Source organism: Hyaena hyaena, unplaced genomic scaffold, assembly GCF_003009895.1.
Source record: "Hyaena hyaena isolate Hyena2069 unplaced genomic scaffold, ASM300989v1 scaffold_967, whole genome shotgun sequence".
Lineage (NCBI taxonomy): Eukaryota > Metazoa > Chordata > Mammalia > Carnivora > Hyaenidae > Hyaena > Hyaena hyaena.
The window spans coordinates 254,068-273,443 of NW_024081608.1; the positions used below are offsets into that span (position 1 = coordinate 254,068).

At 65.0% G+C, this 19,376-nt stretch overlaps 1 protein-coding gene across 8 annotated transcripts in view; it reads left to right on the forward strand.

Moving 5' to 3' along the window:
- The window catches only part of GALNT9 (polypeptide N-acetylgalactosaminyltransferase 9), a 73,523-nt gene extending 56,033 nt beyond the window's left edge, over positions 1 to 17,490 (forward strand). For 7 of the 8 annotated variants that reach the window (XM_039221303.1, XM_039221304.1, XM_039221311.1 and 4 more), the window contains 5 exons: positions 9,902 to 10,087; positions 12,290 to 12,427; positions 13,209 to 13,304; positions 15,442 to 15,609; positions 17,292 to 17,490. In XM_039221303.1, coding sequence (XP_039077234.1) covers positions 9,902 to 10,087; positions 12,290 to 12,427; positions 13,209 to 13,304; positions 15,442 to 15,609; positions 17,292 to 17,438 — 735 coding nt within the window. In that variant the 3' untranslated portion in view covers positions 17,439 to 17,490. Of the gene's footprint in view, positions 1 to 9,901; positions 10,088 to 12,289; positions 12,428 to 13,208; positions 13,305 to 13,539; positions 14,134 to 15,441; positions 15,610 to 17,291 lie in introns of those variants that run through there. The other variant, XM_039221305.1, reaches the window with a different exon arrangement.
- The last annotated feature ends 1,886 nt before the right edge of the window (positions 17,491 to 19,376 follow it).

Consider the following 19,376-nt stretch of genomic DNA (forward strand, 5'->3'; position numbering starts at 1 on the left):
GGAGCCCCCATAGAAGGGATGTCTATGGAGAGATCTCTGGTGTCATGAGGGAGCTGTGGATGATCAGGGGAAGGGGTGCTCTAAGCAGAGTGCATGGCAGAAGCAAAGGCCCAGGGGCAGGGTCGTGCCTGATGTGCCCCAGAAGCAAAGACACACGTGCAGCAGGGGGGAGAGGGCAGGGGGAGGAGGAGTCGTCCAGTTCCGCTCTGAGGGAGCCCAGAGGCGCGGTGGGGGGTCGGGGGTGGCGGGTGGGTGCGTTCCAAGCAGCAGCTCAGCTTCCACGTTTCAGGGAGGCCTCTGGCCCCTGCGACCACAGGGTGGAGCGAGTGAGGGCAAGAACAGGGCCAGGGCTTCCAGAATGTTGCAGGGAGGTGAGGCTCAGACAGGAAGGGGACGCTGCGATCCGCGTAGTCTGGGCACATTCTCGAGGAAGCCGCACAGGGCGTGCCCAGGGCTGGGATGGGGGCTCTGGGGCGCAGTGGCCCCTAGGCCTTGGGCCTGAGAAGCTGGGAGGGTGCGGGTTCCGTGGGCGGGCAGGGTGGGGACCTGGAGCCCGGAGCTCTCAGAGGCCGTCCAGCCCCACACTGGGCGCGCGTGGGGCCGTGGCCTCCTCTGCCGAAGTGGCTTCACCGCTGTGTGGGCTTCTAAGAGGATGTTTTCTGTGAGGAAAACATTGCCTCGTTTTAGTCTGAAAAAAATAAAGTTGGGATTTGATTCGGAGCAGAGAACACATTCGAAGGCCGGTGTTCAGGGCTTTGTTCCCGGCGGGGCTGGGCCGGCTTTCCAGGGCCACTCCTGACAGCCAGCGGCTCCGGGGACCTGGGTCTGGGCCCTGAGGGCCAGCTGCACAGGGCATGACCCGTCTCTGTACCCTGACTTTCCCCCCCTTGCCCCGGGCACCTGACACTCCGCCGCATGCACCACGCCTTCCTCTGGGGCTCCCGCTTCCGCTCAGAAGGCTCGGGAACGGGGTCCTCTCTGGTGGCACCCACCTCGGGGCTCGCCGTGTGTGGTGCCATGAGGCCATAGCCCGGTGGCCACGGTTCTGTGACCTTCTCTCTGAGCATGTGCGCCCAGCAGGCCAAGGGCGGGGCCAGGAGACCCCCCGCAGGGCAGGGCTGGACCCTCTGGAGGAACACGGACCCCTGGGCTCCACCCTAGAGATTTGGACTGGGGGTGGAGGGGGAGCATCTGCTTTTCCAGCACATTCTCAGGGGCTGTGGCTTGTGCAAGGAGCCTGCTCCGGGAACCAGCCCCGAGCCCCCCCCAACCCCCACCATATCCTGCGTGCACCCCCGCTCTGCACAGGCCCCCCCCCAACACACGGGGCTCTGCAGGCTCTGTGGTTGAGCTGAGCTGAGCTCTGGCTGGTTTGGGATTCTGGGAGGGTTTTATTTGTTTACTTTCTCGCCTGTGGAGTTTATTTAAGGCTAGTTTTAAAAATTTCCTACACAGTTTATTAAAGTTATACATTTGAAAACCTATTTGCTTTTAAGCTTTTCCGTTAAACCTAGGGGCTCACATCATCATGGTTATAAATTTAATCGATTGAGATTGGAGAGAACACTCACCTCCCCTATTTCCTTGATTAATGTTTGATTAACTCGCGTTGAATGGATTAAATGCCATTAAACAACAATCACTTCCTTTTCTGCCTTTAGTTAATTAAATTCCCTTGAACCTTTTAAAATGACACTTATAACGTATTTGCTTTTCTCCTTAAGCATTTGGAATGCCTGACGCCACAACAGAATCCCCCCAGGTGCCCAGGAAACTCGAGTAGACCTAATAAATCAGGCTTACACCAAATCGCAGGTTCTCACAGTTCGGAACTGTTTGCAACTGTATTTAGCCCTCTGACAGGGGCCAGTTTTAAATAAAACGTTTATAATCGACCTTCAGTCGTTTGCGCTAAGACTGGCATCCAGAAGTTAATCTGGCAGATTCTTCACGCTGCCAACGGCTCGCAGCTGTGCCCTTGCACACGATTCCTGAACCTCGTGCGAGGTGTCAGTGGTGTGTGGGGGGCGCTCAGGGGCAGGGCGGCTGCAGCAGGTCCGGGGGGGTTTGGGGGGGGGCGTGCGAACATCGAGACTCCGTGGGGCAGGGCCGCCGTCCCCAGACGCGCGGGCTGGTTGGGGGGGGTCAGTGAGTGGGGCCGGAGGACAGCGCTTGGGGGGGACGCAGGGAGAGGCTTCCCGCAGCCTTGAGGGCCCCCAGGCTCAGAGCAGACCCTCCGGGGGGGCAGAGGGGAGCCCAGCAAGGCCGCTGGGGCAGGCGGGGACTGTCGGCCGGAGGCCGGAGCGGCCCAGGCAGGGCTGAGCCGTGGCTTCAGAGGGGCCGGCCGGGTGGAAGCCGGGCTGGGGGACGGGACGGGGAGGGACAAACAGCGCGGAGACGGCCAGGCTTGGGGGCCCAAGGGGGCCGGGGAGGGCAGACGGCCACATCCCCAGAGAGGGCGGGGGCGGGGGCGGCAGGCAGGCCCCTGCACCCTCCTGAGAACCGGAGACGCCGGGAGCCTGGCCGGTCTGAGCAGGAGCTCGGCAGGAGGGCGCGAGGTGCTGACCCCAGACGTCACCGCACGGGGTGTGGGCACCCACCCAGGACGTCCCCCTGGGAATTAGGTCGGAGAAGGAAAGGAGGGGAGTCCGTGAGGGGGACTGACCGGAGGCCGGAGCACCGCACATCCTGGTGGCTGGGGCACGGGACGCCCGGGCGGGAAGGGGTCGCCCTGCAGAGGCTGGAGGGCGCGCTGGGCCCGTGTGGCGAGCGGCCGTGGGGAGGGGGCGTCCGGAAGTGGGGCAGGCGCCTGGTAAACACGGACACGGGGTGCCGGCGCCCTGGAGAACGCCAGTCCTGTGGGCGAAACGTGCCCCCCAAGCCGCCAGCAGCCGCTGCTGGTTTTGGGCCACAGGTGAGGGGAAAGGGGCGGCCCGGTCTCACCTGGGTGGCCTCCAACGGGGCGTGAGGCCCACGGGCGGCAGGCAGGCGGGAAGACAGGAGCCTCTGCGGCGAAGGAAGGGGGCACGCGGCACGGGGAGCCCCGAGCCTTGTGACCGTGGCTGGGACCCCAGCGTCCCGGGTCCCCGCTCTGTAGAGTGGGGGCTGGGCAGGGCCCGGCCAGCCGTGGGGAGGGCTCTGGGGCAGACGCCTGGGGAGCATCGGGTTCCGTCTGCTGAGGGAGGTGAGGAAGGTGCAGGCTTGCGTGGACGTGGTGTGGACATGGCAGCAAATACGGGTGTAGATACTGGTGTAAGTGTGAGCAGGCTGCAGCGTGGATGTGGACGCGCACAGGCGTACACACGACTTCACGTGTGTCCTGTGTTACGTGTGCGTCCGTGTGTGGCGTTACTCTGGCCGCTGACGGGATCCGGGTGGCTTGCCAGGTCGTAGGAAAGCCCCCCAAGACGAGGGAGGTTATAAGCACGGGCGGGAGGAAGGGACGTGCAGCGGGGACGGGAGACGGAGGCAGCGGGAGCCCAGTGCCGGGGGCCCGGCTCACGCCTGCCCCGCCGCCTGGCGCCTCCACAGCCCACTGCACCTGCCAGTCCCGGACTTCAGAGTGGGGTCTCCCCACAAACCCACCCGCCGTGGGCCAGACATGGCGCAGAGGGGTGAGCGCAGGGTGACCGGGAAACCCCATCTGTGTCCCCAGGGCAGACGTCCGCCGCTGTCCCCACAGTGTCCCCACGGACATGCTGATGGCTGGGGGGTTGGGATCTGTCTCCAGAGAGATGCTGGCGGCCGGGGGAGGGGTCCGGTCCCCACAGAGACGCTGGCGGCCAGGGGGTCTGTGGCACCTGCTGGGCGGCCTGCATCCCACCTGGCCTTGCCCCATCCCCCTTCTGATCCACTCTGTGCAGAAGCCCAGAGAGCCTCGGGGCCCCCTCACCCTGAGGACCAAGCCGCAACTCCCTCCCGTGACCCTCAGGACCCCTGCCCAGTGCCCCCGCCCACGCTCCCCTCCCGTGGCCAAGTGCAGCTGGCAGCTGGCCCCTCTCTGCCGGGAGCCCTTCCAGCCCTCTGCTACTTCCTGCTCTTGGCCCCAGGGCGTTTCCTCACAGGGTCCGCTCTGCACACCGCCTCCTGCTGATGCCTCTCCTCCGCCCCCCCGCCCCCCGCAACCCGCGGGAGTTCTCAGGGGCTGCGTCTGGCTCGCGCCGCTGCATGCGACCCTGCGGAGTGGTGCATCTGCAGAGTGGGCACAGGAATCCTCCGGGAGAGGGAGGCGGGCCTGCCTGTGAGGTGCGAGACGCGGGAGCCCGGGGTGGGGGGCACGGCAAAGAGAAGCGAGCGCTTCATTTGTTGAACAACTTGCTGTGTCTGCCACGCCTTCCTAGATGCTCGGGGCTCAGCAAGAACAGAGCACACACGGGCCTCTGCTCACTTAAGATAAATGGGGACAGCGTGTGGCATGTGGCGCCTGTAGAAAACCGTGCGCAGGGAAGGGATGGGGAGGTTGTCGTTTTACACGGGACAGTCAGGGAAGGAAGGCCATGTCTGAGCAGGCATGAAGGAGGCGAGGAGGCAAGCTGTGTGGCTATGGGGAAGGGCATTTGCCGCCGAGGGGCAGCAAGTACAAAGGCCCTGGGGCAGGAGCGTGCCTGGCAGGAGTGTGGCCCTCATGGCAGGGACAGCAAGCGGCTCCGTGGCCCCGTGGTCTTTCTGCCTCCTTTGCTGCACAGACGGACCTTGCAGCCACGGCTGTTTCTGATCCGTCCTTACCACAGGTGGCTGTGCAGCACGTATGATCAATCCCACCCACTTAGAGGAGTAATTCTGGGGTCCCAGGGCCAAGTTACATTTCTGTCATTGTACATATGCTGACTGCTCTTCCCCTAATGAGGAGGGCGCGAGAGCCAATTAGGGGAAACGAATCCGTCACATCCATTAGGTTAATAAAGGTCAAGACAGAATCCTGCGCCGTGGGTCTCAGCCGGGAAAGCCACCTGCAGAACAGAAGCGGGAAATCATTTGCTTCGCTGTTTTGAAACTTTCAGACTCGCAGCTTCTCCAGGGTGTTACAGGAACGCCCTCCCCGCCCTGGGGGCCATCACTGCGCCTTCAACCCCAGCCCTTTGAGGGGTGCAGTGGCTTCCACTGTCTGCGGGCTGGGGTCGTGGGTTCTCCCCCGTCTTCCCGTAGGACGTTTATCTCCGCTCCCGTGTCTCCAGGCGGCCGGTGCCAGGGAGGTGTGCCCACGCTGCTCCACAGCCGGGGACGGGGCCCCGCCGTCACATCACAGGGCTGCAGGGTGTCTCCAGCCTGGTCCTGGGCCTTCCCCAGAGGGCGGCGGGCGGGGCAGGGGGGGAGCTGGGCCTCACGTACGGGAACCCTCCGTGGATGCACCCAGCTGCAGTGGGCGTGGTGTGGGGGTCGTCACCTAGGAGGTACGGCCTCACCTGCACCTGAGGACAGAGTGCAGAACACGCAGCCACGCCCTCGGGTGGTGTCCAGGGGACAGCTCCTGGGCCAGAGGAGGCGCCCCGAGGGTGGAGGCGGGGAGAGAAGCCTCAGGCACTCAGCGCAGCCGCCCCCAGACTCCGGCCCAGCCGCCCCCGGTGCACACAGCAGACCCCCTGGAGGCCGTGTTAAGACCCTCTGACTCAGCAGGTCAGGTCTGCAGCGGCCGCGTTGCTGGGGCCCCAGTGACGCTGCTGCTGGTCCTGGGACCCCGCTGTGAGAACCACTCGCTCAGAAGGAAGGAGGCTACTTTTCTCTTTTTTTGTTAGCGTTCGGCACGTTCAGGGGAACAAACGGCTGGAGCTTGGAGTGAAAGCCGCTCGCGGTGTCTGGGTCTGGCGCCGGAGCCGAGAAGGAAGCAGCCGTTTGACCGCATGTGTGTGCGCACGTGCCGTCCCGGGAGGGCGCTTTCTTTCCAGGATGTTCGAGCTGAGCCCAGCTGAGCCCTGGGAGACGCCGTTCCAGCGCTGAGCCCAGTCAGCTCTGCCCCTGGGGCCACATCGTGCCTGGCGAGTGAGGTCCGTGTGACGGAGGGAGGTGACAGCCTGTGGCTGCAGTGGACCCGGGCTGGGGACAGGGGGTGGGGCAGCACGGAGCTGATTATAAATCTTTTAAATTAGGTTCAGATGGGAAATCTCTAAAAGTCGTGCGTGCAGTTTTCTCCTGAGTGACGGAGTGGTTGCTTGTTAAAGGGGGAAACTGCACTTCCCGAGAGGAAGGTGGGGGCCGGGCGCCTGCTGGGTTTGCACCAGGTGCGGTGGCCTGTGCGGCTGGATCTCGGCTGGGCCTCTGGGCTTCCAGCCTCTTGTCTGAAGGCCCGGGTGAGGAGGCTGGGCTTGAACCTCATCCTAAAAATAGTGCTCTGCATAGGCCCTGGATAGGCATGCTGGTTGTGGATGGGTGGACGGACTGATGGGTGGGGGAGGGAGGGACGAGTGGATGGATGGGTGGTGAGTAGCCGGGGGGCGCATGGGAGTGTGGGTGAAGGAGTGGATGGGGGATGGCCAGGTGGGTGGGGAAGGACGTCTCCTCAGGTGGGCTGATCGAACACTCAGCCAAGGCGTCTCCTGAAGAAACAGTGTCACCAGAGGCTGAGGGCCATGCTCAGAAAGTCCTTCCTGCCTGAAGTCACATCAGAGCGCCCGGGGACACCCTGCGGAGCCTTAATTTAGACGCCGAGTACACCTGCACACACGGTGATGCCGCCCGGAGCAAGGGATGATTTGTGTCCCTGACAGCCTGTGCTGTGTCACCTGCAAATCCCACGAGTGGAGGGTGACATTCCGGCCGTTCTGCCGCAGTGGCTGGGAAGGCGCCCAGCCTGTCAGACCCGCAGGTCCCAGGGCCTCCGTGCGGCATTTTCTCCGGAGCGTGTTCTCCAGACAGCAAGGAGGGCCCCCCAGGAAGACCCCCTCCACGGTCCACGCCTTCACCCTCACAGCAGCACGCTCTGAGTTTGCCCAGAGGCGGGAGTCTTCCACCACCACGGCCTGGGATACGGTGGGGCCCGTGTGAGGTGGCTGCCCAAGCCCCCAGCCGGTGCCAGCCTTCGGGTGCCGCCAGGCCGGCGGGTCAGGGCCCGGCTGCCACTGAGAAGAGCGTGTTCCTCGGGGCAGGGGCTCAGGGGTGGACACACCGGGCCATGCGGGCATTCGTGGCCGGAGGCCAGGGTGGAGGAGGCCAGGCCACGGGCTGTCCTAGGCTGCGTGGTTTGCACACTTAGGAGCCCCTCAGGCCTGCTGTTTGCTGCCCCCGGGCATCGGCTGGCCCAGGAGGACAGCCCCTCACCCTCAGGACAGTGAGGTCCAGGAGTCACGTTGTCAGATACGGAGAATTACCAGACATGGTTAATACGCCCGTCACGGCCACGTGCGTCTGAGCACTCGCGAGTCAAGCCCGCGGGGGCAGCCCTCCTTCCTGAGCGGTCCTGGGGCGGGTGTGGCCCCAGCCCGGCGCGTCCCCGCACTTCGGGGCTGCTGGGCTGGCCTGGGTCGGGGCCAGCCTCTGCTTAAAGGGGCAGGCTGTGCCCAAGCCGTGGGTGGGTGCTTGGCCAATGCAGTGGCCGCCCCCTCGCCGCCCCCCCACGATCTCCGCAAGGTGTTTCTCAGACGTTACGACACAGATTCTGATAGAGGAGGGCCAGGGGCTTGTCCGCACTGCTCACAGGCCCAGGCCACCCTGCGGATCCGGGAGCCACCGTGGGAGAGCAGACGGCCCCTCGGTGTCGGCCCACCACCACTGCATCCAGAGCGAGGTGGCCGGGTGCTTTGGCGTCACAGAGACGCCCTGGAGAGCTGCTGTGGAGTGCCACCCAAGTCAGCGGGCATGAGCAGGGCTGTCCTGGGGGGCGGGGACGCCCCGGTCACTGGCACTAACGAGGCTCTTTGGCAGCCGTGTCACCTCCCTTAGAGCTTGTGGATTAGGAACCGTTTCCTTGCCCGTGAAGCCGGGGGCCAACCACGCCCTCTCCGATCTCCGTGGCCGTGTCCTCATGGTGGCAGCCGGGGGCACACGGAGCTGAGTCGACGATCTCCACCCTCGGGAGGGCCGTCCACGGGCTCTGGTGCAGGGAAGAGGCGTGATGGCCGGGCTCCGGGGTGGGGGCTGTGCGCCAGAGCACTGACCCGGGGGACGCTGCCCTTCCCCCTGCTGTCGGGGTGATTGCGGAGCGAGTGGGGATTTCTTCCCTCTACCCCGAAGTCCTGAGCCCACAGTGCTGCACGTGGGCAGCTCAGGGAAGGCTTCAGGCCCCCTGAACCTCAGGCACCGTCGCCCTCGCCCCCAGCCCTGAACTCCCTGCGGGCCCAGCGCGGGGCCGAGCAAGAACGGCCCCAGTTCCCCCCGTCTGGAAACGCTCTCGCCTTCCTGAGTGGAGGAGACTCTCTTCGTAACAGAGACCGTGGCTGATTTTACCCAAGAAAGATGGATGTCCGAAGGGGCCCCGAGCCCGGCACAGAGCCCCACACGCCACAGTCTGTCGAGCCGCCCTCGTGTAGCTAAGGCCTGAAGCCGCTGAGCCGGACCGAGTGGGGCCTTTCCCACCATCCTGTCCCATGACCGCGGTGTCCACATTTGAAGCGCGGGGCTGTAGCTAAGGTATCGGCGGCCCAGATCTAGAACATGCCCGTCACCACAGGAAGTTCTTCTAGGCAGGTCCGGCCGCTGCTAACAGATTCTGAAACATGAATTCGTCCATCCATTGGACAACCTGTGCTGAGTGCTGACCGTGCTTGCTTTGTCCTGAGAGCAGCGGGTGGGCCGAGGTCCTGGAGTGCACGCCGCAGGGGGACAGACAGACCAGGGAGCATGGGGCCCACAACGGGGCGGCATCTGAGCAGAGGCTTGCGGGCAGGTGCAAAGGACCTGGGGCCGTGGGGAAAGTGGAGGGAGGAAGAGGTGGGGGCGGGGAGCCCCGGGAGCAGCTGGGGGCAGCTGAGGCACGGAGGCCCCACAGGACTCCCAGTGATGGCGGCTGCAGAAGGTGCCGGTGCGGGGCTGTCCCTGCAGGTCTGCCAGGCTCCCACCGTGGTGCTTCGTGTTTGTCTTCTGGAAGGTTCCTGGCTCAGCAGGTGTCCAGCTGCAACCCACCTCCCCGCTGCCCTGCATCCTCCTGGGACCAGGCCCTGGGGACAGCGGCCCCTCTTACCCGGGGCAGGGCCCACATTGTCATCGTGAAGGAGCTGGCGCTGTCCCCTGGGCTCTGTGCAGGGGTGCAGAGGGCGGGTCCCAAGCAGGCTAGGAGCCTAGCAGGGGGAGACTTGGCCGCGTGCTGGGAATCTGTGAGGAACCTACAGCCTCCCCCGCCTGCCCAGACGTGACCTGTGGCAGCCGTGCGAGGTGTCAGGACCCTCAGCTGTGCAATGTCCCCCTTCCCCTGCTTTCTGAAGGCAGAGCTGGGCAGGGAAGGGTCAGGGGTCCCCTGCCATCTTCCTCAGACGAGGGCTGGGCTCCACAGTAAGTGAACAGCAGCCCCGAGGGGGTGTCCGGGTGGTTAGGCTGTGCACTGAGACAGATGAGGGGATGACGGTGCACCTGTGGGCGAGGGTCTTCAGGGACAGTTAGGGACCTCGGGGAGTCCTGCGCCTCAGGAAGCAGCTGAAAGACGCTGATCGTGTGTGTTTGGGGTGCTTGAAGCCACGTTTGCATGGCCAGCACCTCGGATCGGAGGTGTCTGGAGCGGCTGGCCTGCTCTTTCCAGACTGGATGGCAGGCTTGTTCTCTGGCTGGGGCCGCCGCTGGTGTGAGGTCCCCGGGGCCAGGCCCCCGGCTCAGAGCAAGCACGGGGCCGGGGGCAGGAGAAATGAATTTGGTAGGAAATCCAGAAGGGGAGGCCGCCTTTCCCGGGGCCGTGGGCAGGGGTGCGGCCCCCGGGCCCTGGCACATGTGTCCCGGGGCCGTGGGCGGGGTGTGGGCGCTCGGACATGCTGTGTGCCCACAGGTGTGGCAGTGTGGTGGCAGCATGGAGGTGCTCCCCTGCTCCCGCGTGGCCCACATCGAGCGCACCAAGAAGCCCTACAACAACGACATCGACTACTACGCCAAGCGCAACGCCCTGCGGGCGGCCGAGGTGTGGATGGACGGCTTCAAGTCCCACGTGTACATGGCCTGGAACATCCCCATGACCGTAAGCCAGGGTGCAGCAGGGAGGGCGGGGAAGACGGGGAGCCTCCCGGAATGCCGGCCCGGGGCTCTCGGGTCGAGGTTTTCCTGGTAAAAGTAGTGCCAGCAGCTGCGAGCGAGGCTTAGCTCCTCCCCGGCCTCGCCATGCCTTGTGGGGTCACCACCCAGTTCCCGTGGCCCGCGCGGGGACGCACAGACGCTGGTCCAGCTGCAGCCCCGGCTCACCGCCCAGCTGGCACCTCAGGTGCTGTTTGCTCATGCCTTCCTGTGACCAGATATGTGTGGTATAGAGTCTGCCTTATAGCTTTTTTTCTTTTAAGTTTATTTTTGAGAGAGAGAGAGAGAGAGAGAGAAGAGAGAGGGGGGAGGGGCAGAGATAGAGGGAGACACAGAATCTGAAGCAGCTCCAGGCTCTGAGCTGTCAGCACAGAGCCCGACGCGGGGCTCGAACCCACAAACTGTGAGATCACGACCTGAGCCGCAGTTGGGTGCTTAACTGACTGAGCCCCCAGGCCCCCCTCCATTTTAGCATTTTTAAACCGTGCAATTCTGAGGCCTTGGGCACACCCACAGTGCTGCACAGCCTTTGACTTACCTAGTTCCAAAAACGTCACCCCAAAAAGAATAGCTGAACCCAGTAAGCAGCTAACCCCCATCTGCCCGTCCCCCAGACCTCAGCACCCGGCTGCCTGCTCGGTCCCTGGATTTGCCTGTTCTGGACGCTTCCTCTAAGTGGAGCCTCTCCTGCTGTGTCTGGCTCCTTGCAATGAGCCTCGTCTCCTCAAGCTCTATCCACACATGGCAGGTGGCAGGGCCTTGCTGCTGCTTCCTCTCTGTGGCCGGATCACGTTCCACATGTGGATGGACCACGGCGGTTTATCCGTCCTTCCATCCGCGGGTACCTGGGTTGCTTCCTGTCTCTTGTTCTGGTCCATGCAGTTTCGACCACATCCAGTTAGGGGTTGCTGTTGGTTTTTCACTTTGTGCTCAACCAAATCCCATAAATAGCCTGTATTCTGGCTTCTCTTGAAAACCCAGAAGACCCAGCTCCCACGGCCTGTGTGACGGTAATGATGGTGGGTGCCGAGCAGGGGTGGCTCCGTAACGTGGGGTGACATTCAGGCCGCTAGTCCCGGTGCGCCGGCCGTAGAACCAGCCCTCACTCACGTGTGGCTTCCCCGGCCACGGGAGGGTACGAGGCTGCAGGCCCTGGGGACACCCATCCTGGACACGCTTACGTGACCCACTGTAAGTGCGGAGGTCACGTCATGAGCGTGCACACATGTGTAAACCCTCATTTTCCACCAAGGGACCCGACTCAGGAAACACCCCATTACTCCTCGAAAGGGAACCGGGGCGTGGTCACCGTGGGGCCTCAGGCCGCGTGCGTGCAGAGTCCGGGGCGCTGAGCCGGGGCCCGCAGACACCCTCCCACATCTCACTGTAGCCCTGCGCTCCCCCCGCCCTCGTGTGAAGGCTGTGAGGGGCTTCTCTGTGGCCACAGCCTCCACGTGGAGGAGGGAAGAGGGGCTCTCCCCGGCGCAGCGCCTCCCCGCCCGGCGTGGCTGGTGTGGGAGCCGTGGGCACCCCGGCCTGGGGCAGGCGCTTGCTCAAACACACTCACAGAGGCTTGGTGCCTGTCACGTGTCGGGGCCCCAAGCCAGATGTGAGGCTCAGCCTGTGGCTTCGTACAGAAAGAATACAGATTCCGGGGAGCTGGACAGACACAAACCTCGCCCAGCAACACCATGTGACAGTACGCACTGCGTGTCACCAGCCAGGGACACCCACCCAAGCCTGTCGTCCATGCACGAGCCAGCCTCGCCATGGCTGACCGTAGTCTGTAGGTCACACTGATTCCCCACCACGGCTCAAAGCCCCCTGAGGTCACCCTGCAGCATAGACTGCCTGGCACTGCCCAGACCCCAGGTAAACGCCCCCATAATCACGCAGGATATTCTAAGGACGTAGAGGTCATCTCTGGGGGGGAGGGGGCAGGGCAAGCCTTTTCTTTGGAGTGCGCAGGTGTGGACGAGCCAGCACACAGCCCGTGGCTGTCCGCCCAGACCCTTCCCGTCAGGCCCTGGGAGGGCAGGAGGCCCAGCTGGTCCAGCCCTGAGGGTCGGGCTGCCCCCAGGTCCCGGGGCTCCCCCGTCACAGGCCGGGACGGGCAGCTCCAGCTCGCGCCTTGCCTCCCGCCTCGCAGAACCCAGGGGTGGACTTCGGGGACGTGTCAGAGCGGCGGGCGCTGCGCCAGAGGCTGAAATGCCGCAGCTTCAAGTGGTACCTGGAGAACGTGTACCCAGAGATGCGGACGTACAACGACACCCTCACGTACGGAGAGGTACCACCCACCCTCGCCCGGACACGCATGCGCGAGTGCACAGAGCGCGTGAGAGCCCGACTCACGCAGGTGCCCAGCACACACGAGTAAGCACAAGAACACGTGCACGCATTCGCACGCACAAACGTGGATCCCCGAGTGCGTTACACGTGTGCGTAAGTGCACAAATATAAAAGCATACGTTGGCACGCAGTTTTGCTCGTGTGCACACAGATAACACCTTCACTTGTGAGCACAGACCCGAAGGCGCCTGCCTGTGCTCACGGTCATGGACATGTACTCGTCAAGACAAAATGTCAGGTGAACGGGTGCCCCCAACCGTGGACATGGACCTGCTGACGCATTTGCGTACACGTAGTCAGGCTCGTGTGCAAACAGAGCACACACAGGCGCAGGCATCAGCAGCACGAGCCCCGCACGTCTGCACCCGCCCCCCACCCGCACGACCGCACACACAGCTCTCCTTAGAGCTGGCCAGAGGGTGCTGCATCCCCATGCTGTCACCCTGGTCTGCACTGGCGGGGACGGCAGCTCCCTTCACTCGGGGCTCCTGATGTTCCAGGGGGACCCAGGCCCCACGTTGGGGAAAGCCGTGCACTCTGGCCCTGGGCTCGCGCTCAGTGTGAGGCAAGGAGTGGGGGCGCAGGGGTGGGCAGTGCGGGCAGCTCACGTTTCCCTGCAGAGTGGGCTTCTCTGCCCCTGAGGGGGAGGGGGCAGCCTGGCCTTGGCTTTTGGGACCCGCCTCCCAACAATGGGGTTTCTCCTTTGGTTTCTCTTGCAGGTGAGAAACAGCAAAGCCAGTGGCTACTGCCTGGACCAGGGAGCAGAAGACGACGACCACGCGATCCTGTACCCCTGCCACGGGATGTCCTCCCAGGTACGGGCTGCACCCCCACGGCAGGGGGGAGGGGAGGGGTACAGCAGGGGCGGGGTCGCAGCAGGCTGTGGGTCCAGGCTCTCGGCTGCTCGGAGACCCTCAGGGAACCCCCTGCCCCAGGTAAACTAAGACCAGGGCTTTTGGAGTCAAACAGGCCTTGGACAAATCATGTCACATCCCTTGCCTCAGTTTTCCCGTCCAGCAGATGGGACAATAAAGGTGCTTAACCCGTCAGGGCTGTTGTGTCAACCAAAGTGGATCGTGTGGGAAGGTGTGTGCGGCAGTGTGGACAGAACCTGGGAGGTGTTGAGTTACCACTGGTTCTTACTGGCTGAGCTCCTCCCAAGTGATCTTCCGTCCGGGCTCAGCTCAGACTCACCCGGGGGGGACCTCACCAACGTGCACGCCGATGCCCGGACCCCAGGCCAGCGGCACCAGGCGGCTCGGGGCGGGTCCGGTGATGCCATCTGGCCCCAAGCAGATCCGCTGCTGGTACAGGCAGCGCTTCTGTTTACCGGAAGTTGGTGCTTTCCAGCCAAACCCCAGACTGCTTTCCCCGGACGTCCCCCCGCTCCCGAGTCGGAGCCGTGCTCTTGGCTCTCAGACGTCCGTCCGGGGGAAGCCCGCGGTGACCCGTGCCGGCCCAGGCAGCTGGAATTCGCCGTGTCCGTGAGGCCGCCCGGCGGTTTGTGGCAGGAGAGAGAGGCGAGGCTGTGACGCCGGAGCGGAGAGCATGGTGCCCCCGCCTCCTCCCGCAGCCTCGTGCCGGGCCCCCCGCTGGCCTCTCCCGGTGCTTCCGCGCGGCAGCTCGGGTCCAGAGAAGACAGTCCCCCGCTGGGAGGCAGACGTGGCCTCCGGGAGGGACTCCGGTCCCTGGGCCTGTTCTCTGGCTGGCACCCCACGTGAGGGGCCACACCCTGCTGGGCACCTCTGAACACGCCTGACGGGGAGCCACAGGAGGGCATCGGTGGACCTAAGTTTCCCCCGATGCGTCCTGCGGCGTGGCCCCCCTCACGCGGCTTGCGTGGCCCCGGCCAGGTCCTCGGCCGGCTGCAGGAGCCACTTCTGAGCCCACGCTCACCCGGCGGGCAGGCTGCGCTGGCCGTCAGCTCAGGGGCCCACGGGGCCTCCGCCCGCGGCCTCCCCAGGCTGCCGGTTCAGAGGCAAGCGCCCCAGGATAATGGGGGTGTCACGACCGTCTACACCCAGCCTCAGAAGTCAGACAGCAGCACGTCCGTGATGGCTGCTCACTCCCCAGAAAGATCCAGGGGAGACTGTGGGCCCCCACCCTTCACAGGAGGGTCAGAGTCACCGCTGCGGAGGGTGCAGGCGGGAAGCACCAGTGCAGCTGTGTTCCGTGAGATTGTGCCGGAAAGCACAGCCTTCAGTGGGGAGCCACCGTTTCATTCAGGCAGTGCGTGTGCGTGTGTGCGTATGTGTGTGCACATGCATTTCTATACACATGTATGCGCATCTGTGTACATGTGTGCATTTGTGCGTGTGCACACGTGTGTGTACTATGCACGCTGCACATGTGCATTTGTGCATGCGTGTGTATTGTGTCCACAAGTGCACTGTGCATGTGTGCATGCATGCGTGTGTGTGTGTGCACGCACTTGTGCACGAGAGAAAAAGAAGGAGGAACAGGACGGGCAGGGAGAGGGGAGAGAGATACAGTTACACCAGTTGGTCAGGCTGTTGAGTGCGAGCCACTTTATAAGCACTTTTGTATGGAGTCCACTGGATCCTTATGGCAGGTGCTGGCTGACCTCCTGTTTACAGATGGGGACACCGAGGCACAGAGAGGTGACGGGACCTGCCCGAGGCCACACAGCTGGGGAATGGCAGGGACCTACAGAACTGGTTTCTGTCGTGAGGGTTTGGTTGTTACTTAGTGGTGTGTTACAAGCAAGGAGGACCGAGTCTTACGTGAACTTGGGGCTGCTCTCCGCGCAGAAATGAACGCGCTGGGGCAGATGACGCGCCCCGAGGGCACGTGGGAAACTCCCTCCTCTGAGCGAGAGAAGGGGCCCCGGGAGCCGAGGCCTGAGCGCAGTTCTGGAGAGGGGTCCGGGGTGCGGTGGGGGGAGCAGGGCCATCGGGCTGGCCGTGCACACCAGCCCCCGGCCCCCCGCAGCTGGTGCGGTACAGCGCCGAGGGACTGCTGCAGCTCGGCCCCCTGGGCTCCACCGCCTTCCTGCCCGACTCCAAGTGCCTGGTGGACGACGGCAGGGGCCGCGCGCCCGCCCTGAAGAAGTGTGAGGACGTGGCCCGGCCGGCGCAGCGGCTGTGGGACTTCACCCAGGTGAGCAGCGCTGCTGAGCGCCCCCCCGCCCCCCCGGGGCCCACATGGGGAGGAGCCACGAGTGGGCAGAGGGGCCCTGGGTCTGGTCTCAGCACCGTGGCTGCCCGAACCTCCGCCGCCTCCGGCCTCCCAGGGGGTGCGGGCTGTGACCCCCACCAGGAAGCGCTCCCCGCAGCTGCTGGCCAAGCGGGGCCAGGCAGGACTCCTGCCGAAATCAGCCCCTGCTGGGCCCCTGCCTACGATTTCCAGCCCAGAATTTTGGGCTGACGAGTCAGAGGAGGCCTCCCCGCCTGGTGGGAGCAGCCAGGACCCCCGCCCCCGGCCCCTGGGGACCCCCGCCCCCGGCCCCTCCCCGACAGCGGCCACTGGCCTGGATGCTGCGGGGCTCAGAACAACACCCAGGCCTGCAGGGAAGGGGCAGAAGGGGGCCTCCCAGCCCCGGCGGCTCTGGGCCGAATCCGGCTCACACTTCCTGCGTGTTGCCCTCTCCGCAGCCCCCCTGCCCTCTGTCCTCCCTGACTCCCCCTGCTTCTCCGAGCCCCCACCTCCCTCCAGCCCTGCTGAGTGCCTCGCGCCTGAGCGGCCCCTCCCCCCTCCCCCTAAAAGCTGTTTGTGCCCTAAATCCCTGCAGTCTCCCCTGGCAGCTGAGTGTTTATACTCTGTGCCCTGCAGGGCGGTGCTCCCGCGGGGCCTCAGGGGGTCCCTCCCTGCCTCCACATGACGTTCTAGTCACCATCTTCACATCTGCTCAGACCCCTAGGTCACAGCGCCAGGTCCTGGGGGTGAGGGTGGTGTGTTTCTCTAGAACTCTCTGCCCTTGGCACTCGGGCATCAGGCGGCCCTAGGGCGCTCTGCCACCGCGGTCTCTGGGCCCGGGAGCCACGCCCAGCCCCCCTGCCCCCAGCTCTCCCCCCCAGCCCCACCAGGGGCAGCAGACGTCTTGCAGGCACATCCCTGGTCTGTGCCCCCTTCCCCCCTCCTCCCCTCCCCCTCCTCCCCTCCCCCTCCTCCCCTCCCCCTTCCCTCTGCCTCCCTTCCCCCCTTCCCCACCCGCCCCCTGCCACTGCTCCCACCACACACACCGTGACAGATCAACACTTCGGGTGGCCCTGCCCTGGGCCTTGGGGGCTGGGGGCTTCCAGTCACCGGAGAGGCTGTAGGGGTGACTGTCCCGGCTTGAGGCGGGGCCAGCAAGGGTGGAGGTCCCCAGGAGGCCGGGTTGGGGTTGGGACGGTGAGAAGGAGCTGTTTGGAAAAGAAAGGAAACCATACAGGCTACAATCTTAAGGTCCCCAGGTTGGGCCAGGTCCTTGATGTCTGGGACACCAGACAGCCTGCGTGGGTGACCGATGGGCAAATCAGATGTGCCAGGTGGTGGGGACGCCCCTGGGGAGCCCCCGTCTCAGGGCCCTGTCTCCATGGTGTCGGTCGCTCCTTGGAGCAAGGCAGCCGGGTGACACAGTGAGAGGGTGAGGGTGCCTGGGGACGGAGGATGGGAGGGGACAGAGGGGTGGGAGTGGGGGGGACAGAGGGGTGGGAGTGGGGGGGACAGAGGGGTGGGAAACAGGCCCCAGAGACTTGGGTGGCCATGCAGTGACCTGCACGGGGCCTGTCAGGCCCCATCCGAGAAGCTGTCAGGAAGGGACCCCCGGATGTCCGCTGATCCCGCCCCCTTCCCGGCAGAGCGGCCCCATCGTGAGCCGAGACACGGGCAGGTGCCTGGAGGTGGAAATGTCCAAAGACGCCAGCTTCGGGCTGCGGCTGGTGGTGCAGAGGTGCTCAGGGCAGAAGTGGACCATCAGGAACCGAATCAAGCACGGGCGACACTGACCCCAGCCCCGCCCTGCGCCCTCCCCGGTGCGGACGCGGGGGCCGGGGGGGGGGGGGCGCTGGAACCCAGGGGGCCCGGCCGTGCCCCCCGCCACCCCCAGCCGGCCTCGCCTCGGCGCCCGCAGGCCACGTCCCCTGTGCGCCCCGGAGGCAGGTGCCAGGGAGCGGCCACCCCACCAGGAGCACAGACCCCGAAGCCAAGCCCACCTCCGAATCACGTGCCTTTTCTGCGGTATTCCTGTCCAGGCCGCCGGGCCGGCCACCTCTTCTGCATGTGCTGAAGCCCCTGACCTTCCCCCCTGGCGGAAATAGCGCCGTGAGCTCCGCGGGTGGCCCGAGCCGCCGTCCCCGCCGGGCAGAACCCTGGCCCTCTCTGTCCTCTGGTCACGTAAGGCAGAGCCCCCTCCGAGGCCGGGCCGGGGACACGGGGGACCGGCTGCAGAGGTCCCAGCGATGCCCAGACAGTGCTGGCGAGGAGGCCGGCGTGCTGCTCCGACCCAGCAGAGCGGGTCCGACAGGACAGAGCTGGCCTTGTCCTCCGGAGTCCTAGCGGCGGGGTCGTCCGGGGTCGGGACCCCTGTTCGCGCATCTCGCCCGGGGCCAGGCGCTTCCCCTGTTGCTCTAAGGCGGGGGTCAGCGAACGATGACCTACAGCTCCGCGCCTGTTTTTATAAATAAAGTTTTATTGGCACACAGCCACACCCACCTGCCTCTACATTGTCCGCTGCAGCCTTCTCGCTGGAGGGCTGCCGCTGAGGAGCACGCGCCGCAGAGCTGTCCCCGGGGCTCCGAGGGGCCGTCTCTGGGCAGGACTGTCACAGGGCCCCCCAGAGGGAAGCTGGACACCGTCCTGCCCATCCCTGCCCCCAGCAGACCCAGTGCCCGCTGCACCCAACAGCAGGTGCACCCACACTAGCTGCTCCCCGATACCACCAGTACCCCGCGCTAGCTGCACCCTAACTCTGGGCAGAAGGCCTCGGAGTCCAGCAGTGGGAACAGCTACCAGACGCCAAGCTCCGCAAACGAACCGCATGGCCCTCCCACCGGGGTCTCCCGGTGCTTGGGGGTCTCCTGGTGCTTAGGCGTCTCCGAGGGGCAGAAACCGTCGGGACGTCCAAGCTTCTCCCGTTCCCGTAGAGCAGCTGGAGCAGGTCCTGGACCCCAGGGCTTCACGCTGCCGACGGGCCGGGACCAGGCGGCCAGCCTTGCAGGGAGCCCGGCCGCCCCCACAGTGTCTTTCTGAAGCAGAAAGCGGTTCTGCAAGTGCTGGAGGGGCGGGGGGGATCTCGGAGCCCCGAGACCACAGCGGGCCTCCGCCTCTCAGACTCGAGTCTCTGGGGAAGGTGGGGGCTCTGACCTGCCCCCTGCACGCCCCCCAGCCCCACCCTCCGCAGAGAATTCTTCCAGCTCCAACCCGGGTCCCAGAAAGCTCTCCCCCTGTTTCAGGTCTTGCTCAAATTTTAAGACCATAATGGAGGCAAAAAGCCGGCCATGAGTGAGACCTCAAAAGTCAGTCTCTAGCCAAAGACCTGAGTACACACAGTCCAGAACTTTCCCAAGTGAAGGTGAGATGGTAGCAGCCCTTGGCGGGCAAAGTGGATTAATTGCCTGGGGCTTAAAATAGAAAGAATCACAGCCGAAACTTAGAGGACTCGCCGTGTCACATACAGTCCATTAGGCAAACTGACAGCCACGTGGAAACGGCCAGTTTGAGGGTTCGTAGCACACGCGGCCCACGGGACGCGGCAAGCCCCCCCATCCCTGCGGGAGGTGCGAAGTTCTGACGGCCTGCGGTCTGTGGGGTCCTGGCTGGTCCGCAGCCCCTGCCTGGGCACCAGACTGTGAGGATGTGAGGGCGCGGCCTGGGCGAGCCGGGCACGCAGGGGGCAGGGCCGGGGCGGGGCGGGGCGGGGCGGGGCACGCAGGCTGCGGGGCGGG